This window comes from Emys orbicularis, chromosome 4 (genome assembly GCF_028017835.1).
Source record: "Emys orbicularis isolate rEmyOrb1 chromosome 4, rEmyOrb1.hap1, whole genome shotgun sequence".
In the NCBI taxonomy this organism is placed as follows: domain Eukaryota; kingdom Metazoa; phylum Chordata; order Testudines; family Emydidae; genus Emys; species Emys orbicularis.
Genome location: NC_088686.1, coordinates 16671182 through 16690458, shown reverse-complemented (window position 1 = coordinate 16690458; position 19277 = coordinate 16671182). Strand labels below are relative to the sequence as shown.

The 19277-nt window shown below is 40.8% G+C and overlaps 1 protein-coding gene across 1 annotated transcript in view; it reads right to left on the bottom strand.

The window, feature by feature from the left end:
* Positions 1-19277, bottom strand: part of SYNE2 (spectrin repeat containing nuclear envelope protein 2) — a 232829-nt gene that overhangs the window by 72377 nt on the left and 141175 nt on the right. The window contains exons 69-83 of the mRNA XM_065404096.1: positions 18567-18702; positions 17298-17426; positions 16627-16779; positions 16160-16369; positions 12081-12182; positions 10848-10967; positions 10454-10654; positions 9107-9280; positions 8439-8570; positions 6670-6866; positions 5711-5843; positions 4844-5026; positions 4222-4371; positions 3203-3379; positions 1621-1776 (exon numbers count right to left, since the gene is read on the bottom strand). Coding sequence (XP_065260168.1) covers positions 1621-1776; positions 3203-3379; positions 4222-4371; positions 4844-5026; positions 5711-5843; positions 6670-6866; positions 8439-8570; positions 9107-9280; positions 10454-10654; positions 10848-10967; positions 12081-12182; positions 16160-16369; positions 16627-16779; positions 17298-17426; positions 18567-18702 — 2353 coding nt within the window. The remainder of the gene's footprint in view (positions 1-1620; positions 1777-3202; positions 3380-4221; positions 4372-4843; positions 5027-5710; positions 5844-6669; positions 6867-8438; positions 8571-9106; positions 9281-10453; positions 10655-10847; positions 10968-12080; positions 12183-16159; positions 16370-16626; positions 16780-17297; positions 17427-18566; positions 18703-19277) is intronic.

Genomic DNA, 19277 nt, shown 5'->3' with positions numbered 1-19277 from the left:
AAGCAGGGCAGCAGAAGATTCCCTATGTCAGATTCCAGCCCTCCTACCCCCTCCAGCATACGCATGCGCCAAAGATAGGAGCACCTTGCACATTGGGGATCTCTGGCTTCCTAACAGTTACTAGGAAATCATTTTCAGCTGACATGGATTAGAGCAGTCCTGAGGCTGCTTTAACTTACACCGAGCCTGACATGAGCCCTGGCAGACCCTAGCATTGAGGAATGCATAGGCAGCTTTAAGCTTTAAGCCACCTTTCCCTTCACCTTTCAGCATAGCTTGGCTAGACCAATGATCTGGCCTGGAGTTTGGAAGCAGTTCCACTGAAGTCAGTGGGACTACTTGTGAGAAGAACTGCTCCCCAACGCGATTAAGGGGATCACAATGTGGTCCTTATGTATTCAGGAAAGCTCAGCTCAAGCCCCTCGGCAGTACATGTGAATGTTTCAGACATCCAAACGGGCCGATTCCTTTAACTAAAATGTTGCCCTTTAAGTCAGCACATGTTTTCTGTTAATGATTCACTGTCCAATAGTTTTTTGAATTTATCTAAAATTCATTTAGTTTTTAATGAAGTAAATGAATTTTAATTAAGTATTTTACCAGCCTGAAGCATAGAATCTTATCTTGCTGTGATCAGATATGGTACTTTAGAGATACCAAACGTATCCTATTAACTAGCTGGTACATTCTCACCCCAATACACTTCAGAGAAAATGCAGATAGATGAGTAACTCTGCATTAATATAGCACTGCAGGGAATAATAGCAGCATAATTTGGGAGAGATACAAGTAACCATGGTAATAAAATAACAAACATTTCATGGGAGGAAATAGAGGGGTAACATTGAACTGAATAGATGCTGAATATTCCCAGAGTAATTGGGGACCAGCTGGCAGATGACTGCCACTTGTCCTGATTTTGATGGAGATATCCTACTGAAAAATCCCTAAAATATCCCTAGGGCTGGAGCAGCATGACTGCATTTGTGCCAGGTCATGATGTGGTGAGGCTAGTATCACAGCATCAATAACAGAATGACATCTTCATGTATCAACAGGTCAAAGATGGCAAACAGGACTAAGTGGGAAAGATAAAATGGCCCATTTGAGAAACAAAGAAGAAATATTATGCTAATGCAGAATTATACCAAGTTACCACAGAGTTACTATTCTTCCTAACCAAAGTATCACCGAAGAATGTTTCACACTAATCAAATAGATGAGTCTTTCCATCAATGTGCTGAACCGAATGAAAATGAAATATTTTCCATTAGAAGAAATCTAAAATAAGGTAGTGAAAATATTAAGAATTGTTGTAATGTTGCAGGAAATTCCAAGGACAAAAGAGTTCAAAGAACAGCTGTGGAATTTCACATCTGTGTTGTGCCAGATCTTCGGGCGCTGTAATTCGGTGCATGTCAATTTACAACAGCTGAGGATCTGGCCCCGATCTCTTTCTTAAACTTTGCATTTCATGTTTTCATTAAAGTGATACTCTGTACTAAGCTTTTAGGAATATGGTAGGTTCCTCCAATTTAAAATAAAAATTATGTGACTTTTGTAGCATGGACCCAGCAAAGTCTTAAGTGTAATGCTTGCAACATAAAGAACACTTTTTACCTTACAGTCTTCCAGTGTGTTTTGTACTGAGATTAGACTCGCTGGCTTTTCCAAAGATTTCAGCCTCTCGCCTTGTGCTTCCAGCCAGCTGCTCAGAGTTTGTGCTTTGTTTTCATTTTCAGTGACGATTTCCAAAATATGTTCCAAATCTTGTATCTGCAAATTAAAGGATTAAAATATTTAATTTTAATTAAATTATATCAGATTGAAAGTGTTTTGCCGATTTAAACTCTCTGTTTTGATTGGAGTCCCTTGTAGGACTCAAGCAGGGCAGTCTCTCCTGTCATACCATAGCTGAAAACAGTATACAGATATACACAGCATACTAACAGTTGACAGTGTCTATTCTAACAATGTCATGCCTGAAGGGGTAGGATTCAGGAATTTCTCTAACTGCCCATTCACAGTAAATAGCTCTTTCCCCATTTGTTTCTATACCTCACATCATAATTTCTCCATACTTGGGTATGCTGATATATTCTCTAACAGAACAGTATCACCTAGCTCTTCTATAGAGTTTTTCATCAGTAGATCTCAAAGTGCTGTACAAAGGAGGTCAGTATCATTATCCCCATTTTACTGAGGGGGAAACTGAGTCACAGGGAGGGGAAGTGATGTGCCCAAGGTCACCCAGCAGGTCTGGTGGTACAGCTGGGAACACAACCCAGGTCCAGTGTTCTATTCGCTAGGCCACACTGCCTTGCAACTCTGAGCCTGTTCCACAGATTATTTCTAGTTTCACCAGGGTGAAATAACTCTGATGCATTTATTTATATGTATTTTCTATAACATATAGTAAATACGTAATAAAATAAATAATAGCCATATGCACCTTGAGAGTGGTTTTCATCCATTGATCTTAAAGTGCTTCTATAAGGACAACATATTCCATCATTCCCATTTTCCAGAGGGGGCAAAGAGAAGTTAAGTGACCTGCCCCTGATCACACAGCTGGGAACAGAACCCAGGGCTCCTGATTCCCAGGCCTGTGCCTCATCCACTAGACCACAGTTCTTCATAACAAATGAGTGTGGCTGGCGATATGCCAATCAGCCCTTTTAGTGGTCCCCACATCATTATGTTAAATGGAAATAGGCAGGGCAGGGGGAGGATATTTTAGCATCCTCCCCCTTTTCAATCATGTTCCATAACATGCAGAAGGACTGGCCTCTTTTTAAACAGTATCATTGTCCCTGTGGCTTCTGAGTGGGTCTTGGTCATCTACCTGCCGGCGCAGGACTGTTTCTTACCATATACTGCCTACTATTTTCAATTTTAAATGTCTCAAGCCGTGGGGTCCATATGGCTTTCCTTCAGCTCAACAGATCTTACCATTATGATTCCCCTCCCCCAATATTCATCTAAATTCTCCCTTTCTGAATTTACTAATTATACCCCTTCTTACAAGGGTGTGAAAACTCCCACCTACTGTACCTTCCAGGAGTGTTATGTGACTCGGCACATGTGAAAGTGCTTTAAGATCCTTGGGGAAATGTAGTATAGAAGCACAAAAGATTATAATATGTGTAATTAACATTGGAAGAAAAAAAAAAAGATATAAACCCATGAAATAAGAGCAAACCTTTCTGTTCAGAGACCCTTGCAGCTGGTGCCACTGCAAGTTCATCTCACCAAGATGCTCTGCAAATTCTGTCCTTTCATAGCGCTTGCTTTCTACATCGCAAGTGCTGATCTGCAACAGCGACTGGTTAACAAAATCAACCGTCCACTGTTTAAAGTTCATCTCCATCATGTATTCCTGAAAAACAGTTACGATGGCAATTTTAATTTCATAAACTCCATTAACTGCTGATTTATAGTGTAATTCTGTGGTATTCAGAGAAAACTTCTTATTCTGAGCCATAGTACAGTGCATTTCCTGAGAGATCCATTCTCCATTGTCTAAATCAAAGGTGGCCTTAGTCCGCAGCTAACAGATGCACAGCATAGGCTAAGATAGGTCCCTGCTTCTTTGTCCTTACCCACACAGATGGATCTTTTCAGAGAAGACGATTCTGCCCAATAGTAAATACTAACTACAGCTAGGAAATGCCATTTATTTTCTTTGAAAGGAGGAAGATTTGGGCAAAAGAAAGCAGATTCTCCCTCTCTTAAATTGTAGTTGTTTATCATGAAGACACATACAATCCCATCCCGACTGGGGCCACTGGATGATATGGTAATAAAGATACAAATATCTTGGAGCCCACGAGAATGCATTTCCCCCTCAGGAAGGAAGGAAGCTAGGAATATCTTTTAAGTTTATCCCCTTGGAAAATTCTGGAGATAGCTACAAGACAAGGCAGTGGTCAATTCTGTGTCATACAGGGGTCCTAGGATATGAATGCTAGGAACATACTTTTAACTGTTATAACCAGAACCAAGAAGCTGACCCCAAAAGTTCAAAGGGCTAAGAAGCACAGGATTAATCTTCAAGAGTACACCAATGTTCCGAGCTGAACTACTAAGTACTCAGCTGCCCTCAGGAACCTAGAAATAAATGGATATTCTATTCAATTCTATTCTGGCTCTTATACTGCATCTCTTACTGTGGTACCTGAGCACCCTGTAGACGACTTGTTCTTCTGCTTGCATATTTACCTTATATTTCCGAAGAAGGTTTTTGACTGGGGATGCGTTACTTTGCAAATTTACAGTGGCCTCATCATCTTCTTTTTGTTGTTCCACATGGCTCAGCCATGCCATTATTTCTGTGATGGCCTCACGAGACGGAAGCTTTTCCATCTGAAGCTGGAAATCAAATATATAATGATTCTTCTGTACTTAACTTGCTAGCAATATTAAATCAGACCATGATGGAGGAGGACATCTTTATCCCAAAAAGGCCTCACATAATGTAATTATCTAAGTATGAACTTGCAAGTAAACTCTGATACTCAAATTTAGGATATGATTCGAACTTGAAACAAGAAATTTGGACATCTCTGAAGTCTGGAATAGGACTATTGTTGCCTGTTGAAACTAACCTTTATATAAAATATGACATTGATGGGCACAGGCAGAGTTAGGTAGAAATACAGTAATAATTAAGCCAATACTGAGGATGTTCCAAAAGTGAGTCAGATGGGTAATTGAGCCCTAAAGAAAAAAGTGCTTTCCCTGCATTACGTAGTGCTTCACTGAATCCCATAAGTAACATTTTAAAATAATTCTGCACGTAGCTTGGCTCAAATGAAGAAACGACATGAGATTCCCTCCTTACCTGGTGAAGTTTTTCTTGGATGGTTGGGAACTGAGTGATCAATTCTGCCCATTTTTGCTCAAACTGTGCCAAAGATGATCTAAGCACTGCAGCATCCATTTGTTTCACATGAAGAAGCTGGTTGCCAGTGCTTATGACAGATGACTTCAAGGATGATTTTTCATCTACTTCCTTAGAAAATGCCTAAAATATACAGAGATTTAACAAAACATATATATTTTAAAATACACAGACAGGGTCTCAATCACAGGAGGGACTGACTGGATGGGTTGCAATTTTGGTTGCACTGAAACCTGGTAAAACTCATCTCATCTGATGGAAACTTGAAATCTGCTGAGGCTCAGTAAACCCCAGAGAAACTTTGAACCACACAGGTGTCAGCCAAGACCTTTCTTCTCTATCTTTCTGCAGGACCTTTTAACCCCAATATGCTGCCACCTACAATCCCTTTCACCCAACAGGACCCCTATATTTGGTGCTTTATTCTCAGGTTGGAACGCCAATGTTTTGAAAGACCCTCTCCTTTCCATTTTTGGGGGGTTGAGGGGAATAACTCTCACCTATCAGGATCTTCAAGGTGCCCAGATCTCCTTGTCCCCTGTCTTTGAGGTGCTGGTTGGTTCATATCCACCCATCCACAGAAATATCTTCAGCAGAGTTAAAGCCCCCCAATCTCTCTCACCCCCATTTAACAGCAGCAGCAGGACTGTGACATGCTGCTTCCCAGAGGAACCCTGGAGGCAGTGCAGTGCTACCCCACTTCATACTCAGGGCTATGCCCTGCTGGCAGATTCTGGCCATATTGCAATGTCATTTTTTGGGGGGATTATTATCTGGCATCTAAACGCTGTAGATTTTTTGACTTACAAACAAGCTGTCTATATTGTTTCTGACAGTATGTAGGTCCTGTGACACATTGAGAGACTGCTCCTTCCAAAAATTCATTCTCTGCTGAGCAGACTCCAACCATTTGATTAACTTGTCTGAGTCTCTGTTGTAGCTACAGAAACAAAACAAGGCAGGTTAACGGACTAGAAATGACTCAATCCCTTAGTAGAGACTATAACACATTTCTTTCCTCCTCTCAGAATTGTCCTTCCATCCACTTAAAGATGTATGCTGCTAGCACTTACAGGTTTATACAGGACAGGATCCCCGCCCTCCACCTCAGATAGCATCACTGCAGTAGCACAGAACTGATATATGACAACTCTGTTCTCCTGTAAGCATGTGCATGTTGATTGGAGAAATAACCAACATATTTATGGCCTGTGAGACAGCCTCAGAGCTGCTGAGCCTTGAAAGACTGTCTTCCTGTATTGACCACACAATTGCATATGGATCTCAGGGGCTCAGCTGGAGGCCTGGATCATCTGTGAAGAGGCAATGTCTTCACACTGGCTCAGACACCAGCCCCTGGTCTTTGACAGCACAGCTCCAGTGGGTACCCTCCATGTGCAAATCAGGGGAGCGCAATCTGCACTTTAGTTAACAATTTTGATGTGCGAGTCAGAATAGAATCCAGCTCACTCTCCCCTAGAAATGTCGGCCTTGCAGTGCCAACAGGAGTGAAGACATTTTTGTCATAAAGGAAGCAAATATGACTGACTACACACAGGGAGCAGATCCATTCAGTAAGAATATGACATTTTTAATATAGTCATTTTTTGACCATAATTGGACTTTTGTTTTCCACAAACAGATGCACAAACTCTGTAGTTTAATTACATTGATCTCATGATTCAGGAAATATGGGTACTGAAGAATTTGTGAGAAACCCCAAATAGCAGTGGCTAACCCTAATTGCCCCTTGACTAAAAACTTACCTGACCAAGAGTTTGAGTAATGTTTGAAGTCTGTGCAGCTCATGGCCAACTTTTTTGGTTAAGGACAACCACAGTTCTTCTAGTTTCCCAATTTGGTTTACTAATTCAGGACAGCTCACAACAGTCATCAATTTCTTCCCTTCCTTCACCATCTGGTACAGTCTGGCATGTTTTTCATCAATGTTTCTTTTGGTTTGCTAGCAAAGTATAAATAGTTTGCACAACAACAGCATACTTTAAAAGGGAAATAGGCTATTAAAACATGCACTTTATTCTCACAACTGGCATTTATTTTATTTTCTGTTATGAACAGTGGTAAGAATAATGGAGACACAAGTTATTTTTCATATTACCTTGTGATGTATCTTGACATGTCATGAAATAGCATGACATGGCTCTACCGCATGAAACAGAATTATTATGGCCCATATGAGGCATCTTGTAATACAAATTCAAATGATAATGTGTGACACCTGTGTTCATCAGAGTTAGTTAATGATTTTGATAAAGTCATTCCTTTGCAGTGCCGAATAATCTCATATCCATTTGTTTACTTTGGATTATGGACTTCTATAAAGGCACTACACAAATATGCACAGTCAGAAAACACTCCTTGTTATACACAAAATACTCTTGGGTTGGTAAAAGGATTTATTTGAAATTAAAGTCATGCACCGAATCAAGCAGTAGTGGGGGAAAAAAAAAAAAAAAAACCAGAATGCAGGCAAACAGGATAGAAGTTTATAAGCTTGACCCACAATGGACATAAGGGTATGGGAGCTCCAGTACTGCTAATACAACATGCTCCCTGAAGAGTGCAAAAGCCAAGTGCTGGCACAAAAAACAATTAACTTCCGCCACTGTTTTAGGTGGAATAATATGCAAATCTGTAACTATTCTGTTTTTTCTACATGCTGTGTTCAACCTAAAATCGTTCCTTCTCCTAACAGAACTAAGTCCAAGAAACAAACATGCCTCTTCAGTTAAGGTAGGTTAGTCTTCCACACTTTCAGCCTCAGCCCTCAGAAGACAATGGACAGACTCCCCAGGAATGGGGATCAGCCCTAAGCATATATCACTCAGTCTAAGGAGCACCAGCAGACAAACATATTAACAGGATACATTATGTGTTTTAAACTCATTTATATTAACTCAAGAACTGTATCGTCCTAAGTGAGGGTGCAGTTCTGCCTTCAGATACACAGCACTTCTCTGATGTTTGGAACAAATGATCAAATGTCTATCTGCCTTTCTCCAGAAAACAAACTTTATTTTCCTTGGAAAAGAGGAGACTTCAAGGTGATTTAACTGTTCTTCCCAGAATTTTGGAAGAGGTTGATAGAATTGATAGACTTCTCACTACAAAGAGCGGCTCAAATATTTGGAAACACTGGCCTGATTCTCACCTCACATGGATGAGAGTTGAATAAGGCTCATAATCTCTGTGTATCACTGGAGTATATATCTGAATGTCAGCTTTTAGAGCAGCTGCAGGGACTCTCTCTTCATAAATGAACTAATTGAAACTGGTGGCTACAAATACCCCTCTCCCCAGTACTTTTAAAAGGTATAAAAAGCTTTGTTTTCATATGGAAACATACATTTGGGCACAAACTACAGTTGCTACCTTGGCTAAAAGGGAGATGGGAAGGACCCTGTTTGGAGGACATTAAGCATGTGCTAAGCAGATATTTCTAAAGCAGTATTTTTGCCATATACAGTGTACCATGATCCTACAAAAAAAAGTGATTAAACAGAAATAAAAATACCTGGAGAAGTGTAATCCTCTCCATTAATCTTTCTTCTGTCTCTTCTACCAAATTCACAGAAGGCACTGCAGAAGCAAGCGCCTCTAATTCTTTGTTGAAAGGTACATAGTCCTCATCAAATTCTGTCCATTCCTAAAACACAAGCCATATGTTAATGAAGTGCACCTCTTATTCTATGCTTGTGCTAAACATTGAAAATGCTGATGCTTTAACACTTACACATTATTCTTAGTTCAACCAACAAAACAATGTCAAAACAAGAGTATATAGAGAGAACATATATTAAAGAGTAGCTGAGGATTTCAGTTAACACACAAGTGATTTCTCACTCAAAAACTGTTTATGATTTTTTTTTTAAACTTGGGTTTTTAAAACTTGTTTTCATTTTAATGTACTATTGGTATTTCTGTGCCACACAGGTCTTTATTCTCAGTCTGGGTGTTCAGGAAGTACCACAGGCATGGTACAGGAATTCCCATTCATGTTGGAGGGAGGGAAGGCATGTAAATTCCACATTTGAGGGGAAAGAGATGAATTACTAACACTCAGAGCGTGAACAGTCGGTCACTACCCTCAAACAGACACGGGTAGTAGATAGCTGCTGGCCAGAGTATCTCTAGCATAGAAAGGGTTCCATTTTCCATACCAGGTTTATTCTAATCCGTTACCTTTAATAAACTCTCTATGCGTATGCCATATTGGGAAGCCTTTTGTTCCAGCGATCTGACATCTTCCACCAGCTCAGTCCAGAATTTCTCTTTCTTTTGTAATGTAGCAGGAGCCACCTTCTTGGAATACGATTGCACGACAAGCACATGCGCGATGAGCTTGTGAAAAAAGCCCTGAAAAACCAACACTACATGTTTCAAGCCTATTTTTCTGTTTTATAGCAAGTGCTCCATCGAAATCAGATTCTTTGTATTATGTGAAGACATCTGTTGTGATTTTAATCATAAATAATAATGACACCTTGCATTCATTATATACTGTTTCATCCAAGGACTTCAAACACACCTGTGAACCAGGTAAATAATATTCATTATACTATAGTGGTGTTAGCTGAAGTAAGGAATGGTTAAGAGATGGATTGGGGCAGGACCTTATATGGGATTGCAGGGCTGGGGAGCTCAATTAGTTTGTCACAAGTGCAGTTCCTGCACCCAATGAAACAGCAAATGCTCCTTCTCCATGATCCCAGGAGCTCAGCACCCAAATGGGGCAGGGAGGAGCACACAGGAAGGGGACAAAGCAGATCCAGAGAGGGCTGGTCACATTGACACACTGGGCTGCTCACAGGGGGAGCTCCCTCCATACTATCACCTGCTCATCCCAGTGGCTAAAAGCCATGGTCTAGCCCAGAGAGACTTGCCCAAGGTCACACAGAAAGTTGACAACAGGGAGTAGAACGCAGGAGTCCCTATGCCCATATCCCTGCTCACTCCACTAGGCTGCACATTCTTCCTTAATTAACTTTACCACAGATTTAAAAAATACTGGATATAAAATAAAACATCTTCCTGACACTTTGATACATTCAGAGGTAGCTCGAACCAGGGATAAATGGATCAGCAAACCCAGACCCCGATCCAAAGAGGTCCCCAAAATTGTGCGATTCCATCCAGGAGCGACCATACTTGTTTTGCCAGCTAGGGCAGAAAATGTATTTTGTGTATCTTGTCTTGCTTCTTCTTTGCCCTAACCGTCCCCTCCCCCCTCACGTCCCATTCCCCCCAGGTGACCAAACAACAACAACAAAACCCTTCGCAACAAACCAATCAGCAGAGTGGGGGGGAAAGAAAAAACCCAGCAGCATGAAAACGGCCTCTTTACTTACTGTTTTTGAAAACATCCTATTTATCTCAAAATATTTACTGCATTTACTTCAAGTACCTCAGACTCTCTCTTATGCTAGGAGAAATAGCAATAACTACTCAGCAATGATATTTGAGAAAAGTCAGTCACAGAAAGTCATACTCTACAATGATTTGAGCCGTGCTGTGTCGCATATGCTGTACCTTGTGATTTTGCAGGTGAGACTGTAAAATAGCTCTACTTTTGGCTAGCTGCTTTGGGTCCTGAGCAAGCTTCTCTCGTCCAATGTCTACCAATTCTGCCAACCCACGAATCAAGCCTTCGTATTGGCTCTCGCTGATGAAAGGAGAGTTTAGTTCCGCGTACTTGGCTCTCAGAACCCCCCAAGTGTCATCCAGAACATCCTAGGAATTAAACAAAATTCAATGAGCTTATTTCTTGCAAGATATAAACCAACCCAGAGACCTGCATGCACCATTTCTAGAGGATCGTATCGTGCCAGGATGCCAGATGGCCCTAAACCTTTCACTGCTAAAGTGTCTTGTTTTGAAGAGTCAAATCTTGCAGGATAGAATGTTGATTGCTCTGTATTCTTACCTCTAATTTATAAACTTCATGGATCAGAGCAACAGGTAACTGAAATCTCTCCCCACGATCTCTCAGTTTTGCTATTTGGGTCTCAAAGTTGTGTAGCTCCAATGCATATGTATCAGTTTTCTGAATAAAAGATATAATGAGGAATTAAGTGTAGTTTTGCTCCTTTAGGTTTTACACTATTGTTATCGGTATTATGATAGCAGTTAAAGATTGGGACTTAATTGTGCTAGGCACTTACAAACACACAGTGAAAGAGTTCCTATCTCAAAAGCTTACAATCTAAATATACAAGACCTACAGGGGAAACAGAAGGAAAGTGACTTGCCCCAGGTCATACAGTCAGCCAGTAGCAGAGCCAGGAAAATAATCCAGATCTCCCAGTTCAGTGTCCTATGCACTGGGCCATGCACGGTTATTTTTACTAAATCAGTAATAGTCATAATAAAAACACATCATCACCTCTGAGGGTGCAGAATTTTGTTTTCCAGTGAACACTAGACACCTGGTGTAGGGAGTTCTCTGAAATAAGGGAAGTTTTAGAGTTGTATGATTTTCAGATTTAGTGGGGTAGGTGTCGGCGGCTGTTGTATGGTCTGGAAAGGGCATGCAATCTGCTCTCAGCTTAACTATCCTGTCATCTTGTCTGTCCTTCCCTAGCGTCTTTTAAGCCCTTAACTAGGAGAGGGTAGGTTAACTGATTCATGTACCATACTACGAATGCCATGGTGTTTGTTGCATTTGTTAACATCCGTTTACTAGGTATGCCTTATGTGAATACTTATACTGCTGGGAGGTCTGAAATAAATACTAGTGTCCCCTCTCCCATAAGGGGAAGCTCAAGGGACTTTCTAATTAAGGCTGTTACATATAAAGGGCTGTATTTTGTGCTTGTGTGTATTTTGTGTATCTTGTCTTGCTTTCTCTCTGCTCTAACCTGTCTGGTTGGGGTGACTGGCACCCCAAGGGAGTCAAAGAGCGAGTGAGCCCTATGTTTCAGCTAGTGGCGGGACTGCAGTCCAGCCCTGCTGTTGCATGGGGGCATAGTGTGTGTGCGTATGGGGCGTGGTTCATTGGGCCTTCTCCCCCACATTTGCACACCTGACAGCATGAGCCAGCCCTTAGAAAATATGAAATTATTTCTCACATTTCAAAAACAAAACCACGGACACAAACCAGGCAATACTGTCCAGTGCTAGATAATTTTGCTTTAACTTAGTATTTTGAGTTAATTACCTGAAGCTGTTCAGCAACATTATGCCCACGTATTGCATTCAAGGTTTGTTGCAGAGTAGATTTTTTCTCAATTAACTGATCATACAACAGCCTGATTTCATTCTGTGAACAGATAATAGCAGGAGCAAACTCAGAAGTGTACTCAATAATAAATGGCAGTGATAAATCTCATAGAGTGAAAAGACACTTGAATGGTGATTCCGCATGGCACTTTGATCACTCATTTTTTACATGCTCTGGGCTCGATTCAGGAATCACTGGGTGAAATTCTACAGTCTGTATTCATCATAGAAACGTAGGGCTGGAAAGGATTTTCTAAACCTTTTATCATTTGTGTTGCTCTGGACTCTCTCCAGGTTGTCCACATCTTTCTTGAAATGTGGTACCCAGAACTAGACGCAGTACTCCAGCTGAGGCCTCACCACTGCCAAGTAAAGCAAGACAATTACCTCCCATATCTTACATATGACACTCCTGTTAATACACCCCAGAATGATTTTTGCCTTTTTTTCAACCTTATCACATTGTTGACGCATATTCAATTTGTGATCCACTATAACCCCCAGATCCTTTTCTGCAGTACTACTGCTTGGACAGCTATTCCCCATTTTGTATTAATGTTTAGATTTTTCCTCCCTCAGTGAAGTACTTTGCACTTTATTCAATTTATCTTGTTGATTTCAGACTAAATTCTACAATTTCTCAAGGTCCTTTTGAATTCTAACCCTGTCTTCCAAAGTGCTTGTAACCCTTCCCAGCTTGGTATCATCTGCACATTATATAAGCATGTGCTCCATTCCATTATCCAAGTCATTAATGAAAATATTGAATAGTACCAGACCCAGGGCAGACCTTCATGGGCCGCGACTAGATATAGCCTGTCAGTTTGACAGAGAATAATTGATAACTACTCTTTGAGTACAGTCTTTCAACCAGTTTTGCTCTCACCTTATAGTAATTTCATCTAGACCACAATTCCCTAGTTTGCTTATGAGAATGTCCTTTGGGACTGTGTCAAAAGCCTTTCTAAAATCAAGATATATCATGTCTACTGCTTCCCCCAATCCACAGCCCTGTCAGAGGAGGGAATTAGGTTGGTTTGGCGTGATTTGTTCTTCACAAATCCATGGTGGGTATCACTAGATCCTTACAAATTGATTGTTTAATAGTTTGTTCCAGTATCTTTCCAGGTATCAAAGTTAGGCTGTTTGGTCTTTAATTCCCCAAGTTCCCCTTTTTAAAGATAGGTCCTGTTTGCCCTTCTCCAGTCCTCACCCATCCTCCATGAGTATGGCCCTAAGACCCCTTGTATGCCAACTGGCAAAGGGCACACCCAATACACTGTTGTCAGAATATATAGCCAAGCGGTGTCCTGTAAGGTTTCATATAAAAACAGGTGACTCGCTGGTCATTAATAATAGTGCATGATTTATGTCCACTTAGTGTGTAAAGAATTATGTATGTGTGCTGGAAATATGTTACTAAACTATGTTCAGACCACGCAATTTGAGTAGAGAAGATAAACAAGTTTGTCGTAGACAAAGGAATGTTGTTTCACAAGCTTGCCTGTATCTCCAATGTAAATTGAGCAAAGTGAGGCCAGATACAATGGAAGTACATTTACATCTAAGGGAAACAAAGTGATTAAGCCAATCAAAAAAGCAAATTGACCAGAGGATGAGGAAGACAGCATGGCATCTACACCCTAGCAGGGTCTGGGTTTACTTTGCAAAAATACATTTCAGAGGTTTACTGGACTATAAGAAGAGGAGAGAACCCCTTAGTTATCCATCAAAGGGAACAGCACCCTCTGACTGTGGAAGTTGGATCCTCTGGCCTGGAGTGCTGGAAATGCTGGTACATAACCTGATGTAAGTGAAAAAACTGATTAGGCAAAGACTGCAACTTCCTAAAATTAAGTTTTAGTCAATAAAAAGCATGTTTTGCTTTGTTTGTAACCATTTCTGTCTGTTTTTCTCTTTTTTTGTTCTTTGTTAACAAACTTCTTTTTAGTTTTACTATAAACCATCTCAGTGTCATTATACTGAAGTACAGAATGAGTCCTCAGCTAACCTAACAGGCTGGTGTGTACACTGTCTCTTTGCAGGCAGAGAACCTAATAATTTCTGTGAGCGTCAAATGAATGGGACTGGACACTACAGAGAGACGTCTCTGGAGTACTTGGGAACTGGGGTTCACTGATCACTACCTGCAAGGCAAGGTTAAGACTGGCAGTCTTGAGGAGTTTGCTGGTGAATTGGACAAACTCGTGTGGTAGGGAGCTGACACACTGTCTAATCTGCAGCAGAGCTCACACTTGCTTAGGCAGAGGGATAACACAGTAGCTTTCAGTTCTGAGCTGCCCTAAGGAGAGCATCATATTGAGTTCTTGAAGATAATAGCTAACAGTTCCGAGATGGCTTCAGCTAGTTTCTTAAGTACTCTTGGGTGAATTTTGTCAGGTCCTGCCAACTTGAATACATCTAACTAATCTAAATATTCTTTAACCTGTTCTTCCCTATTCCAGATTGTGTTCTTTCCCCCTTTGTTGTTAATATTAACTGTGTTAAGCACCTGTTCACAATTAATCTTTTTAATGAAGACTGAAGCAAAATAGACATTAAACCCCACATCTTTCTTGGTGTTATCCATTATAAGCTCTCCTTCCCCACTAAGTAGCAGAACTACACTTTCCTTTACCTTTCTCTTGCTCCTAATGTACTTATAGAACCTCATCTTATAGCCTTTTATGTCCCTTGCTATGTGTAATTCATTTTGTGCCACAGTCTTTCGCATTGCATCCCCACATGCTTGCACTATTCTTTCGTACTCCTCCTTAGCAATTTGTCCGTGTTTCCACTTGTTGTAGGGTTCCTTTTTGATTTTCAGGTCATTAAAGAGCTCCTGATGAAGCCATATTGGCCTCTTACTGTTCTTCTTATGCAGGAGGTCAGATCAGGGGATCATAATGGTTCCTCTTTGCCTTAAAATCTATGAAATATATAAGGAGGTACAAAATCTCCTGCTCTGAAGAAAATGAGCCCTGTATGGCAGCCTTGTTGAGACAAATGGTCAGTTTGCCTGAGCATGGACTGCAGGATTGGTTCCCCTTATATTTTGATACAAGATCAAATATTCTCCACAGTAACAGAAATTTAGCACTGAAGTATCTACATTTATACTCAAACAGTGGGGGCGCAGGAGCTTTGTTTGAACATAGTAAGCCAAATCCCGAGGTCCTTCCTTTGCTTTTGTTCACTTCAATAGGAGTCTGCCTGAGTAAGGACAGATGTGGCCCCTATACTTCATAACAAAAATCACAATATTTTTCCTAAGGAAACACAGCCTTTTGGTGTTAACATTCTGTAGGATCTTGGATAGTGCCCAGACTAACTGTTTTTGTTTCCTTGTCTTGGGTGCTTTCAGAACATTTCACATCACTCTTTCCCCTCTTTCACAAAAGAATAAAGACTGTAATATTATGACACCCAGTACTGTGGCACATGCTAAGTATAGCAAAAAAAAACCCCAACAAAATACAGTGAGCATTATGAGCTAAATCTGTTCCCAGTGCATAGCCCACTGTGTGCCAATGTAGACTGAGCTGTGGAGGGCCAGGGGAGAAGGAATCCTCCCCATAAGCCAATCTGCAGTGGCTAATGCTGCCTTCAGGACTGTACTAACTCCCACTGCTCCTGCATCCTCAGCTGGCAGAAGCAAGCCTCCAGCCCCCTCCTATACGATAGCCTACAGCATGTTAGTGTGCAACAAGCGTCTCTGCAGGAGTGACAACCCCCTGCATGGGGTCCCAGGTTGCTTCCCTCCTCGTTCTGCACACTCATGTCTACTGTGATCATAGCCCAATGCAACTATCACTGTGGGGAGCAGGGACATGACAGGATTTACTCCTGGATGTATCTGAAATCAGCAATAAGCTAGGAAAAGCTTTTTCTGGTTTTTTTTTTCTTTCTTTTTTTTTAATGTCCATTGTATACTGATCATTTATAATCCAAAATGCATTAACACTAACACGTCTAACAGATGCTGTGAAACAAGACATGCATTCAGCAGTACAGTACCTGATAATTACTATTGTGATCCAGCCCAGCTTTCATTGATTTGCTTCTAGAAGCAGCAGCAGTTTGAGTTAGTTCCAGCCGGGCTTGCAAGTTGTTAAAGCACTCGAAGAATACATCAGCGCTCCCATCGGCACAGGTAATAGACTTTAAAAGATCATCCTTTTTATCTCTGATATCTGTGTGAAGTTTTTGCAGCTCTAGAGACAGAGTCTAAAGGATTGAAAAGTAGAGAAGGCTAGTGAAAATGGTCCTTGTTAGAGAAGATTCAACTTTTAAAAACACCAGCAGGACTCAGGTTGCTACTTTTACTCAAATATAATGGGCCTGATTCGCCTTCTCCGTGTAAATCCACTGACTTCGTGGAGTTACTCCTGATTTACACCAGTGTAAGTGAGAGAGGAGTCCTATCTATTTTGCTGTAGCAGAAACCCGTTAATGCCCATCCATCTATGCTTTGGTGCGCTTACCTCATACACTCCCTGCTGCACAGCAGCCTCTTCATTGGAGAGCACGCAGGTGTTTAACATCTCTTCCATGTTGTGCAAACACCGACTGATTGCCAAAAGCAGCTCAAAGAGCTTTTTGTCCAAATTTAAGGAAGCTTCCCCGGCCCCATTTTCCTGGATGAAGACAAATTATAGCATTTTTCAGAGCTTCCGACCAAGTCAGAGATGATACTGAGCAAGAACATGGACTAAAGAAACGTGTATAAAACCGTGAAATAAAAAGAGTTAGTAAAATACTGAATGGCTGATTTGGAAACAGTCCTTACCCCAACCTTCTATTTTGTACCCATGCAATATTGCAGACCCAACTGAAGTCATGTACATGGTCATGGTCATGTACATGACCGATTATCTAATGTTGCAATTTTGATGTGCAAATGACATCACTTGTGCCAGTAAATGTTTGCATCCAGGCAATAGCTAATGTTGGGGTTGAAAAATGAGAAGGCGCTTCTCAAAATCCAGACCTGATTCTACAGTGCATTAAGAACCTGACCAAAGCCCGCCTCTATAATACACTCAGTTTGGGGGGAACATGGTTACTGACTAGCTGTGCTTCATAGTGCCAAAGCTATGTCTAGCTTTCTAGAAGTCCTTGTCATTTTGGGAATTATAGAGCATGTGATTTGTACCTGTGTCTGCACATTTGCTTCTTGGCTTAGATCTCCAAGCTGCCTGGTGTAGGTTTTCAGTTCCTGGACAGTTGGGGTTCTAATACTACATACAGCACCTCTCGGCAGAATATTCAGTTTTGTTGTAATCTAACATTTGGAAAAGCAAATTACAGTTAGATTAATGGTTCAGATTAAAAATGGAACCATACTGCTACATAATATTATTTTTGAAACAAAAAATTAAAATAACACCATCTGGATCCTATGGGTCACATTTTCACTAACAGGCAGGAAGTTCACCTGCAAAAAGGTTTTCACACCTGTTGCATCCACAAAAACCTATTGATGTGCATGCAAAGGGGCCACTTGGGCCTTTGGCTGAAAATGTAGCCCTATGAGTTTCAGTCTTTCGAAACTACAGGCTGCAGTCCTCAGTAAGGCAACCCCCCTGTTTACTTCTGTTTGAGTTCTCCCTGAGCGAGGACTGCATATTCCAGTCCTTCACCACTCATGACCCTCCTTGAGTAACTGATATTGTCCCATGTAATGGAATCATTTCCGAGAACACAAAATCTCAGCTTGTTTGTAATTACTAATTTTTTTTAATATCAACGAACAAAACTGACAACAGTACAAGCTATTCATGTTCCCACACAGTAAATCTTCAATCCCTGCAGCTCAAACTTTGCGTTGACGTACACCATGTACATCCTCATAGAGGACAATTGAGTTCCGCAATGGTGAATGTCAGGACAGAATTTGTCCCTGCGATCAATGTTTGCATCTGCAAGAACTGGGCTTTAATCTCTATCCAATCATTTAATTAAGGCTAGGAGTTGGGCACCTAACTCCCTTAGGCTCTTTTGAAAATCCCAGCTGAAATAAAAAAAGATAGAATCAGGCCCAACCATTTAATACAAGAATTCATCTAGATGGCCTTCATGCTACTTACTACACTCACCACTGCAGTGACACCATCTAACAGAAACTTAAAGAAAAGCACTAATGACTACTCATAATGGCTTTCAAGGATGAGAGAGAGAAACAGGAATACTAAAAATGCCATGTAACGATACCACTGACTGCTATAAATCACGATTTCAACTGGACAGCTATTACACAGTTTTCAATTATTTAATGATGTTAAGAGAGACAATATGATGATACAGAAAGCAAAATGTATTCATTTATGCCTTTGCCGTATCTGAGGAAGGAGCACATATTAGTTGTAACTTTTTCACTTTCAAAGGTAGTAATGATTTTGTATTGGAAGGAACATAAACAAACCTGAGGGTCAGCAAGCTGACACAGAGGAGACTTCATCGTAGAAGCCAGCTCTTGTTGTAAATATTGCCACTTATCACCAGTTTGGTCCTTTAAAAATGGACCAGCAAACTCACTCCTTGGGATAGATAAGTCACTGCTGTGTTCGGGCAACATGATCATAAGAACAAGGAAAGATTAGCATATTGTTAGATTGTTACAACTGTGTGTATAGAATGATCTCCCTTAACCTACCCTCCTGCCCCCCATATACCCACAGTGAAACCAACAGAATGTGATTTTAGCCTCACCCTTAATCACATTTCTTTTGCCACTCCCTTTCCTCCCACTTTTGTTTTGCTTGTTATCCACTTAGGCTACAATCCTGCGAAGATTTATAGACACGCTTAACTTTATGCATTGTGAACAGTCCCATTGCCTTCAATGACTTCTTGAATTCAGTGAGATGACTCCAGCATGTAAATTTAAGCTTCTACTCATATCCTTGCAGGATGGGGGCCTTAAACTGTCAGCTTGTTGGGGGTAGGGTCCGTATCTCCACATGCCTGTATAGTACTTAGCATACAGTTGGCACAACAGAAATAGTAACTAATAAGAATAATCCTCCTTCAAGCTTTCCCTTTCATTCAGTACTAGCTTATCACCAAATGTTGTGTTAAAGAGGTGAAATAAAAGATAGTGGTTTCTTTAAACATTATTATTATGATAGAGAAA